Source organism: Temnothorax nylanderi, unplaced genomic scaffold (assembly GCF_030848795.1).
Source record: "Temnothorax nylanderi isolate EJ_2023f unplaced genomic scaffold, tnyl_v1.0 TNYL_tig0031_pilon, whole genome shotgun sequence".
NCBI lineage: Eukaryota > Metazoa > Arthropoda > Insecta > Hymenoptera > Formicidae > Temnothorax > Temnothorax nylanderi.
This window is the reverse complement of record NW_027249093.1, coordinates 1,269,520-1,281,584: the sequence shown is the minus strand read 5'-3', so window position 1 is coordinate 1,281,584 and position 12,065 is coordinate 1,269,520. Positions and strand designations below refer to the sequence as shown.

At 38.9% G+C, this 12,065-nt stretch overlaps 1 protein-coding gene across 5 annotated transcripts in view; it reads left to right on the top strand.

The window, feature by feature from the left end:
- Positions 1-12,065, top strand: part of Mgat2 (alpha-1,6-mannosyl-glycoprotein 2-beta-N-acetylglucosaminyltransferase) — a 24,509-nt gene extending 12,444 nt beyond the window's left edge. For 2 of the 5 annotated variants that reach the window (XM_071702768.1, XM_071702769.1), the window contains 8 exons: positions 2,723-2,752; positions 4,697-4,777; positions 7,073-7,256; positions 7,650-8,072; positions 8,171-8,480; positions 9,023-9,349; positions 10,173-10,423; positions 10,570-12,065. In XM_071702768.1, coding sequence (XP_071558869.1) covers positions 2,746-2,752; positions 4,697-4,777; positions 7,073-7,256; positions 7,650-8,072; positions 8,171-8,480; positions 9,023-9,349; positions 10,173-10,423; positions 10,570-10,798 — 1,812 coding nt within the window. In that variant the 5' untranslated portion in view covers positions 2,723-2,745 and the 3' untranslated portion in view covers positions 10,799-12,065. Of the gene's footprint in view, positions 1-2,668; positions 2,753-4,696; positions 4,778-7,072; positions 7,257-7,649; positions 8,073-8,170; positions 8,481-9,022; positions 9,350-10,172; positions 10,424-10,569 lie in introns of all 5 variants that reach the window. The other 3 variants (XM_071702770.1, XM_071702771.1, XM_071702772.1) reach the window with 2 other exon arrangements.

Genomic DNA, 12,065 nt, shown 5'->3' with positions numbered 1-12,065 from the left:
AAATTCAACGATCGCACGTGCGAGCAACGACGCGAGGGACGATGTCTTGCACATAGCCGCGAGTCTTTTTATTGTCACCGCGAGATAAATATAACGACTAAATCAGAGAGAGGGAGAAAAGGAGATAGCGCGTGGAATTTCACGCGAAAGCTGTAAGTTATTCGTTCGGAACTCACCATCGGGCTAGTTCTCGAGCCTCTATCTCTTTCTCTCTCTTTCTCTCTTCTGCTTTTTATCGATCTCGTCGCTCGTCGAACGTTTATCTTCACATATGTATGTAAACGAATGCACCTTTAATTTTATCCGCGACGCGATATCTACAGCTGAAGTTCGCGCGGAATAAAAGATTACCCCTCTTCCGGTATTGATAAATGATTGAGAGGAGATGCCGAAGAAATAATTGGTAAATTATCGGATCCAATTAAATATAGAAGCGTTAATCGAGACGTTTCGATAGCTCTCTTTATTTCAATTTTTTTTACATTTTATGCCTTAAATCCTTACCTCGCATTATTCAAATGAAGAACGCTACGCTAGGTGAGGTATCATGCCTCATGACGAATTTTTTAATCATAGAATTTAATTAATTTGTTAGGTGGTCTATAAAGATGTGCATTAGTATACATTGCAATTTATATCTTTGAATCTTTATGCTACTATTTTATTTTAAATTGTCCGAAAAAATTGCATCGACTTTTTCAAGATATCATTATATTATGTGCGTTTTAATCCACCTGATTTCTTATCACAATCTTTTATCATTTTTACACAATTTGAATTTTTACTCAATTTCCTTGAAACTTCTTACATTTCCTGAAGATAAACTTTTCGAGGCGTGACACGAATTTTTTACACTCAATCCAATATTATTATTATAGGTAATCTCGATAAAAGTCTGAAAGAAGTATGTAATTTTTCATATAATTCAAAATAATAGGTATACGTCTATATGTACAATGAAAAAAGATTATATTGCGGTAATAGAGAGATAGTATCGTCATTCTGCCTTCGCTTTAAAGGTGAATCGAGCGTTGACGTATTATCATAAACATCTCAGCACGCGGAAGTCGCGCGTTTATCTTCAGCCCGCAATGTCGCGGAGTACCGTCATTGCGTTATAAACTCTTTATGCAAACGCGCGCAATGCATGCCACACTTCATGATGGCTCGATTGAGAAGGGTGTACCTGATAAAACGTTATGCAAGTTTCTTATCTGCGACTGGTATCTGCGCTATTGTCGCGCCAGTTGACAATGAGCAGTAGCGATGTGACAATTTGACGATGTTCACGCACGTTATATTTTGCCACCAGGCCAATCGGTGATAATTGCTATCTCGAGTGATGCCAGTAATGCAGTGTCGGTTAGTAACAATTAAACCGTAGCATGCGGTCGTACAAATCCTTGTGCCATGATTTTATTTTCAAGCCAGAAAGTTCGACTTTTTTTTTTTTTTTTTTTTTTTTGAAGAAATGCAAGAACGATATATTTTTTTATGTAGGTACATTTTAATCCACACACAATTACGCTTTCGTAATTCCAGAATCTTTCATTATCTTGTACACAAGTTGAAGACACAAGTTTCTCGGAATTTCTCTTAGATTTTACAGTGCTAAACTTTTCGAGGTGCAAATTTTCCAGTTAATCTAATATTACTATTTCTGATAAAGAGTTAAAAAAAGAGGAAATTTTTCATATAATGCAAAGTATTAATGATATATGTATACATATATTCTTAATTGAAAAATATGCTGATAGATAAACCCGAAGAAAAAGAACGTGTTTCTGTATCTTGTCGTATTTAAACATTTTTACTATGAGAGTGTATTATTCTTGGCGAAGCTATAGTTAGAACGTTTCGAAAATTTAGTGCAAATAACAGTTTCGAACCAATATATACATAAGTGATCTACGAAAACTTGCATAAATGTAGTTTACGAAAGAAAAACGCTGATTTTATACGGGGTATACACCGAAAGGTAAAATCAACCAACGAGGAGATGGTGGAGGATAGAGTGAAGGTTTTAATTGCGGTCCGGTAAATAAAACATTCCAGGGCACGTATTATGGCACTCTTTCGGAATGAATTCCGATCGGAATTATTCCGTTTTCCCTAGAAAAGACAATAGAAATCTAAGAAATAACTGAACAATTCCGATCGGAATCCATTCCGAAAAGTTTCATAATACGTGCCCAGATATCCTGCAGCAATTTTTATTACCATACAAGCCAATTATAGAGACTAAAATTATAATTTTTAGAAACTACGTAATTCTCTTTGTGAAGCGGAATAACAATCGCGTTGAACGCCGGATCTTCTCCTTTGTTATCGATGCATTATATAAAAGTTCAAAATGTCGCGGAGCTTTTGCGTTTCAAACGTATCTCAGCGGAATCTCTGACAATATCATTGCACATTCCTGCACAATCCGTTGTCGCGTGTTGTTACATTTGCACGAAATACGAAGTACTCTGCGTTTTAACGTACGCTTTGAACTTTTCTCTCGAGCAATGTCGAGGTAACTATCGTGATAAAAGTGATAAGGAGTTGGGATAATATTAGCTATAGTTCCATTTTTATTTTGCTCAAAAAGTAATTGACGTGTTTCATCTTTTTGACAACGGACCTTGTTTTGATACGCTCGTGTAATTTGAAATTGTTTGTGTAGCCCTGCGAGTTTTTCGACACGACTCGCTAAGACTCTACGTGAAATTTGTTTCAGGACGATCTCCTAGGAATGACACTATGAAAGGTGAGTTGAACAAATAGCCTAAGGCCAAAAGGATGTTATATAGGATACTCTATTTAAAATAAAAACTGTTTTTTTTTTTTTTTTTTTCGGAAACCATTAGTGATATAAAATTCCTTTTTCGTATTTTAAGATTTCTCGAAATCTTTTATAAATAAGATATTGTTATCGGATTTTTTTTTAGAAAAATAGGACAATATAAATCTGACATTTTGTTGGAAATTCTAGATAATATTGTAGATAGAATATCAAGTAAAATATTTTCTTTTGACTTCACCTTGATATTTTTGCACGTAAAATGATAAGTTAATCTATGTGAAATACAATTACATTAAAGAAAAACGTACGGTTCCATTTAATTCGGCGTTATTAAGATGTACAATAATTAAAGTGGAATTTATTGAACCCTTGTTAATATAAATTAAGTTTTTAATATATTTTAAATTTGGACTTAAGTTCGTGGACTTAAATTTAACCAATATGAAATTGTCAAAATTATTTTAAAACTTTCGTTTACAACGACAGGCACAAAGCAATTCTGAAAATAACATTCTGTTTATAGTATCTGGGATTTGTCGAACCACGCTTTAGAAACGGCGGGTTAAAGAATTGAAACATGTTGCGTTTTGCTTGGATCCAACGTCTCGCTTACTATATATAACAGGCTTCAATTTTAAAATACCAAGAAGGGGATTTTATTTCTAACATCCTATTTTCCAGAAAACAGCTTGCGATACTTTTATATCATCACCCTGCGTATTGGTGACATGAAAAGACGCGTTCACTCGACAAGTGCTCACGTCAAACCGATATACATGTCTCCCGTCATGTAAAATGAGATGATGTATACCGTGACAACGTTACGTATGATAATGCACAGTCGAGTTACATAAAAATTCGTTATATAAACTCGACGATGTTTGCGTTCGTCGAATATTTGAGAAATAGCGGCACGATTTGCAATTCTCCGTTTACCTAGCGCGATTCACGTGTACGTTACTCCTGATATTGTTTTAATGTTGTATGTACGCGTATCTTACAGATGTAAAATCGGGCTGCAGGCGACGTGATCGTTTGCCAGCTAAATATTCGACGAATGCAAATACGAGTTTTAGTTGGATACGCATAGGGCATTATCATGTCGGCCTCATATTGTCCCGGCATTTCTCACGGTTTGACGATATTTATCGAGTGGACACCGTTCCGCAGGATCAATCGCGTCGCTTTTAGATGTAATTATACATACATTATACGATTATATGTATATTTAACGCGCAATTTGTAATTCGGACTATTTATCCTCTTCAAATATAATAATTGAAACGGCAAGTCATTTAATGCATTTTCCTATTATAAAATCTTTCCTTTAAACAGAAGAGCATAAATTATTTGGAAAAACGGATATTTAAAAATAATATTCGGGTATATTTAATTTTTTATCTTTTTTTTAAATATGGCATTAATTTAATATAGAAAAAATTTCAGCTAAATAAGGGTTTTTAAATTAATGTCATATTTATGAAAGATAAAAAATTGAAACTCTGAATATTATTTATATTTGATATAGGATAAAAGAAGTTTTACGTATCTTTATATGTATGTGTATTTATGGCAGTCATTTCGTGACATTTGATATTTCTACATCGATTCTATAATTATTTTAAATTTAGAATGGCAACAATCGCGAATAAATTCAATTTATATCGTGAGTATATTGCGTAATGTTTAAAGTATATATATACCTATGTAAAATATATTGTTTATCATGAAATTAAAGGAGAACTTTACTCCATACAGTTAGCACGATACGTTCTACTTCTGTACGCTTGGGTTTTCAAAAGTGTCGCAATCTGAAAGGAAAAGCGATGATGCACCAAGCGATAGAGGAAAACTAGTTTGCTGTCGTACATGTACGCTTGTTTACCGGTCAATTATCTATATGCGCAGGAAAAGCTCACGACTCGACCATACAAGGTTTTGCGAAGCAGTACCCCGGCTGTACACTATATACCAGGAAAAAGTCGGGAGGTAGGTTTATAATGGTGCCACAACATTCATGTTATAAAGCATAATTCAGAGATGCAGTGTCTCTTTACGTTTTCTCGCTACGTGAAAGTAACTTTTTCTTTTATTTTAATTAGTATTTTAATTATTTTAATTATTTTAATTATTTTAATTTGAGTATAATTGAGAGGATTTAATTATTTTAATTATTTTAATTATTTTAATTTGAGTTACGATAGAACTCAGTTGATTTGATAGACCTCAGATGTCTGTACGATTTATCTTTCCATTAAATTGACTTCTTCCGTAACGGTAAAAGAGCTCTTAGAGCCATGGCACATAGAAAAACTTAAGCCGTAAGCAAATTGATCATTAGCTATCTTAAGTTTCCGAGAATACTTGACTATAGTACGGGTGGCAGTGAACATTTTTGACACTTATTTTCGCAGTCAGTGAATATAGATAGGATTGTTCCATTAGTGATGCTAATTAACAAATCGCCAGTCTGGCTACGATTTTCCGCTGGGTTCGATGGGCGGAAAATACAAATGAGTTGCACTTATTTTCGCAGTCATGAAACTTTTTGTACTACTTAACATTATCATAAAACTTAAGAAAGCAATCTGGCTGATCGAGGTATGGAAAGTGAGTCTGACCATGATTTTTCGGTAAATCCGTCGATCGGAAAATCAGGTCGATTTTCAGAATACGTTGCACTTATTTTCGCATTAACGAAACTTATTATACTAACTAATATTATTATGAAATATAGTTAAAAATCAGTCTGGCTGATCTGTGGGGTTGGCAAGTGAATCTGGTGGCACCTCAAAATTTGGAAAAATAGAAAATTATTTCACTTACTTTCGCAGTGCTGAAAATTTGTTTGATGATAATCTACATCATAAAAATAGCAAAAGAAAACAGTCTGGCTATAATACGGGACCACCAAAGCCTCGCCAGACTGATCGAAAGTATAGGCTATCATCTGATAAATTTTCAGCACTGCGAAAATAAAACTGCCGCTCCTGTACGAGTGCGAACGAAAAATATTCCGATCGCTTATGAATTTGCAGGTTTTGCGTCTTTCGATCAGTCTGGCGAGGCTTTGGTGGCCCCGTATTATAGCCAGACTGTTTCTTTTGCTATTTTTATGATGTAGATTATCATCAAACAAATTTTCAACACTGCGAAAGTAAGTGAAATGATTTTCTATTTTTCCAAATTTTGAGGTCCCGCCAGATTCACTTGCCAACCCCGCAGATCAGCCAGACTGATTTTTAACTATATTTCATGATAATATTAATTAGTATAATAAGCTTCGTTAATGCGAAAATAAGTGTACGTATTCTGGAAATCGACCTGATTTTCCGATCGACGGATTTACCGAAAAATCATGGCCAGACTCACTTTCCATACCTCGATCAGCCAGACTGCTTTTATATATATATATATAGTAAGTTTTATGATAATGTTAAGTAGTACAAAAAGTTTCATGACTGCGAAAATAAGCGCAACTCATTTGTATTTTCCGCCCATCGAACCCAGCGGAAAATCGTAGCCAGACTGGCGATTTGTTAATTAGCATCACTAATGGAACAATCCTATCTATATTCACTGACTGCGAAAATAAGTGTCAAAAATGTTCACTGCCTCCCGTACTACTAAGGATAAAGATAAGGATAAAGATATATACTTTATATACCCTAAGGGGTTTTAAAGGGCGTTTTTAAAGGGACGTACCCAACCCTATCCAATTCTATCCAATTCAAGGGGGGAGAGGCGTTTTTCAAGGGACGTACCCAACCCTATCCAATTCTTTTCCCTACTATTATCATTTCCTTTAGACCAACGGTTTAACGTCTCTTCCGAAAGACGGAGCCCAGTTTAAAAGTTAAACGAAAGGTACGATTACGTGAACGTAATGTACGTATGTACGTACATATAACATACGTATAACATACGTATAACAGACATATACACGGACATTTGACACCTTAACATATACATTACAGATTCCAACGGTTGTTTTCTGTATTATTGTTTTGTCGTGACCGTCGTGACCGTAACACTAACGAAGAGCTGCTGCCGATATTACAGAGAGAGACACGACACACAGAACATAATAATACTTTAAATATTGAAAGTAATAATTATTGGTCAATTTACTTACTACTTAAGTCTTACTGCTTAAGTTTTTCTATGTGCCATGGTTCTATAAAACTTGCGTCGCTTTCAAGAGAAAGGATATAAACTGGGTTGAAGTACCGAAAATGCATTATACGTTTAATAAGAGATTTAACGAAATATATGTTCATTTAGGAACGGCGATCGCTGGAGGATCGAGATCAGGTCGCGGAATTTTATTGAGGACCCTCGTGTTCGTCTTCCTGGCTACGTTCCTCTGGCTTCAGCTTCACGTGATCAGTTTGACGGGTCGAGATGATTCCGGGCAATCGTCAACGAACGAGACGCTTTTCTCCCTCGTGCCTCAAGAGTTGCACAGGTAATCTCGCAAGTTCCGTAGAATTATCTTTAATGCCGTTATCAACATTTATAGCATAAATATTGTTATTGATATGTGACATGCGCGAGCTTAATTGAAAAATATGTATATAAAGTATAGGTTGTGTTATATGTTATATAATCTTTTATTTTTTTAGTTTTATATATATCTGATATCACTTTCTTTAAAAAATTAAATTAAACAAATCTGTTTTTTTTTTTTTTTCAAGGTGTTACTATTATTCGTAAATTACCTCTTTTAAGGGAAAGTTTTTAATTATCGATAATAAATAGGCCAACTTTTAGGAGAAAGTTTTTAATTGCTGAAAATAACATTAATAATTACCTCGATAATTATTTCATTTTTTGCCAACGTTCGGTCTTTTGTTTACAGATTTTTAAAGGAGGGACGTAACGCATCGACAAGCCTGGTGAATTCTAGCTCGGGAGCGCTCACGGACTTGGAGATTACGGAAATCCGTCATAAAATCGAGCGGGCGAATGCGGAGCAAAAAGTATACAACGAGGAGGCGTTCGGGCCGTTGGCCAACGACGCTCCAATTATAGTTATCCAAGTGCACACGCGGCTCACTTATCTGCGCCACCTTATCGTCTCACTGGCGCAAGCTAAGGACATCGAGCAGGCCCTACTCGTATTTAGCCACGACATTTGGCACCCGGATATCAACTACCTCGTGCAAAGCGTCGACTTTTGTCGGGTCATGCAGATCTTCTATCCGCACAGCATACAGACTCATCCCCATACATTTCCCGGCGAAGGACCCAACGACTGTCCGCGAAATATTCGCAAAGAACAGTAAGTCGAGAACATTGTCTTCGCCATTTGCGAATCTATCGAACGACTGTCCCTTGAATTCATTAAATTCAATTCTGCCTCTTTTTCGTGAATCGCAGGGCCTTAAATTTAAAATGCACCAACGCCAAACATCCGGACTTGTACGGCCACTACAGGGAGGCGAAGTTCACGCAGACCAAGCATCACTGGTGGTGGAAAGCGAACAGGGTGTTCGATCAACTTTCGGTGACGAGAAACCACACCGGGATGGTCCTCTTCCTCGAGGAGGACCATTACGTCGCCGAAGATTTCCTACACGTGCTCAGACTCATGGAGCGCACTTGCAAGCTCAGTTGCGAGAGATGCAACGTTCTGTCGTTGGGTACATATTTAAAGACGTACAACTATTTTACGGATTTTAGTCGTAAGGTGAGAACTTCTCCGTATCTTACCACATTACACTCGTAATTTTGCTTTGCGCGATGTACCATGCACAGAGTAAGGACGGTACGAATATACCGGGCGGGCATATACGTTAACGAGAGAGGCACATTTATACAGGCGATCGACAATGCGTAGACGATCTGACGTTTATTTAGAGACTCACACGCTATTTCATTTCTTCCATCATAATTAGGCGTATACGACAACGGCCGATTTTCTCACTGGCGCACGAGTACATTGTTGCTGAGCGCTTTTGTAGCGTGACAGAGTATCTGGCAAAATTAGCGCGAGCGTTACCATGCCCAATGAAACGCGATCCCCCCTTCGCTTTCAAACAAGATATTTTTAATTTTTCTCACAGCGTATTTTTTTTCTTTCTCTCCGATTTCGACACGCAGAGAGATCTCGGTAGGCGGAAATATCATGTCGTTGCGCACCGTTGCACGACGTTAAACGTATCCGACCGTTATCATATGTTCACCATTAGTATGTCTGTGTCGATGTTTCACGCACGCCCGATCCGTTAGTTCCTCGGCGTCGATAGCGCTCTGCAGAAGGAGTTGCTCCGTGGATTAAAGCGGCAGGAGGTATCGGCGATGGCGCAGAGGCAGCAAATCGGCAACGGATTCGGCGGCATCGTCACCGTCCCCGGCGGTGGTGGCGATGGCGTCAATAACGCCGGTGTTAACGCCGCCGGCATCGGTAACAGGAGTACCGGTGGTGGTGGCGGCGGCGTCAGAGGCATCGGCAGCGGCGGCGTGTCGTCTACCTACTATCAGAACGCGCACACGATCCAAGCGGCGCCCGGGTGGGCCTTCCAACTCCTGCCCAGCCTCTACAACCATTATCAGAAGGTTCTCCGAACCCACGAATCCCGCCCGAGTAGCAGCAACCAACCGCCTGCTCGTCATACTTTGGTTCTTTCTACTCGCCTGGCCTCGCACCATCTCTCCTTTTTTTTTCTTTTGCTTCGCCTTCCGCCGTATTAGGAAAGTGCAAGTAGTCAGCCCCCCTCCATCTTCCCCCTCGGTAAACTTTGTACATTGCCAAATTTTGCACGGCTCGCTTCCACCAGTTCGCATCGATCCAACCAGCAAAGGACGCATTGCCTGGCGATCGATTAGTGGCTCCGGCTGCTTGACGTTGAATTAGAGAACCGGGAAAAGCGCTCTTTTGTCTGTAGAAAGTAGCGAATTTTATCCGAACTTCATGAACGTAACATATCAATTCCATATTCAACACTAGCATGTTCTTACCATGCCAAATGCAATAGGTGGAACGCCCCTGTAGACGAATTTCCATTTCCTCCAAGCAGAATAGTGCACGCTCCGACCATCCATCACCGTTACATGCACGATACAAAGTCATAATACAATCAGCCCGGTTGTTACCGTGAGCGTACGAAGCATCTTCGCACGCATGGCTGAAGTCACAAGCTGTCCTTTTGACAAGAATAAGCGGCAATTCTGGATCCTCAAGTCCAGTGGAATGTAGCAAGAGACATTTGCGACTGAAATTCTGACTTTGTTTCAACTGTTCGCTTTAGTTATAGACACGTAGTCTGAATTAGAATTCCCTCATCAGTAGATTTTATGTGATGCAAGAGACACGAAGAAAAATAAATCGCGACTTTTCCATCGGTGCTCAATAACGATGATCTTCGTTCTGTTGGGACAGGCGGAAGTTACTCCGTGGATATCCAGCAAGCACAACATGGGCATGGCGTTCAATCGCGTCACGTGGAACAAGCTGCGAAAATGCGCGGCCCAGTTTTGCTCGTACGACGACTACAACTGGGACTGGAGTCTGCAGTATATCGCGCAAACGTGCGTACCGTCCAGTGGGGGCGCCGGGATAGCGCCTCGCGCTGAATCCGGATTGATCACGATGACGATGAGGGCTCCGAGAGTCTTCCATATCGGAGAATGGTGAGTATCAGCTCTTCGCTTATCTCCCATAAATGAGAATTAAGCTCGTGCAACATCCTCCACGCATCTTCCTCATTAAACCTTAATTTGCGAGCCCTAACGCGATATTAAGATTATTGCCGCTAATTCGATGTTTTCTTTTACAGTGGGGTGCATCACAAGAAGAATAACTGTGAATCGACGGCGGTGATAGCGAAGGTCCAGAACGTCTTGAATGCGGCGCGCAATCATCTCTTCCCCTCGCAATTAACGTTAACGATCGCCGGAACGGCGAAGAAGACGAAACTCCGAAAGGGCAACGGCGGATGGGGAGACGTTCGGGATCATCAGCTTTGCTGGAACATGACCATATATCCAGATCTGGTATTGCCTTGAGAACCACAAACGATATTGATTATGATTGGTTCCAATACGATCGTGATACGAAGCGCCGATTAGTGAATAATAGTCAGGGTATCTATCGCGGCTATTCTATCACGGTAATCCAAGGATATTCCATTCGACGATATTGTTGTAATGGAATGTTTAAGGATGTCCAATAGGGTGATGGATTACAGGAGAATCCCTCATCGTTCTACGAATCGGTTTCGAATTGCGCTGAACGTATTACCGTCGCTGCCAGTCATGATTAAAGGCGATTGTAAGACCGCTGTCACTGCCACGAACGGGATATTTCTTGTGTATATAGGAATGACTTGTAGACGTTTCTTCGAGATAAAACGTAATATTGTATATGCAATAGACGAGAGAAGACATCGGTCAACTCGACAGTGAGCTCAGATTGGTGCTATTCTGAAAAAAAAATGCAGCTTTTTGTGATATATTTAGTTGACCGAAATTATGTGTATTATATTGATATAAAACAGTGAAAACACCGAAAGCATTGCAGGAGCCGCAAGTGAATTAGTGAAAAATATATTTCGCGAAAAATGGTATTCGATTGAAGCGCGTTATTATAGTATTGACGAGAAAATTTACAGAAAGGTTTATTTATTCCATTTATTTGTTGCGCTGTCCATCAATATAGTGTGATAAAAGCGTTAGTAATATAAGACGTCGCGTTTCTTCTATTCCGTTTTGAAGCGACGCGATGCGCACTCGCTCGAAGGACGAGTATTCTCAAGGACTATGCGGGAGTATGAGAGACGGGTGCTCGATTAGATTGAAACATACATTATCAATATTCTAAAGACCTACGAGAAATGGCCAGCGAAAATGGCAACATGTACGTATTTAATTTCCATGTTGCTTTAAAGGCGATATATATAGAGGAAGAAAGGCTGCACCCTGTACTTCTGTAATGATGGAATTAACTTTCTGCTTCCCGGTTTAGCTTCTGCTCTTTTTAAGATATTACGCTCGACAAGGGGCGTTTATCAGGTTCGTAATCTCAATTACGAATTGCGCTCATCATATTCTAGTCAATGTGTATAACATAAGCCGCAGATATTTAATAATCGATCGTAGAGAGTAAGCTCGTAAAATTAAGAATTCACACGTATTACTAGTGATACGCCCTTAAAGGCGTAGTAACGTCATGTAACGACCTCGGGGATACGAACGTAATGAATGTCTCATGTACCTTTTATATTTATAACAATAAAACAACAGCAACGAAAATAAATAGTAATTATTTCATTTA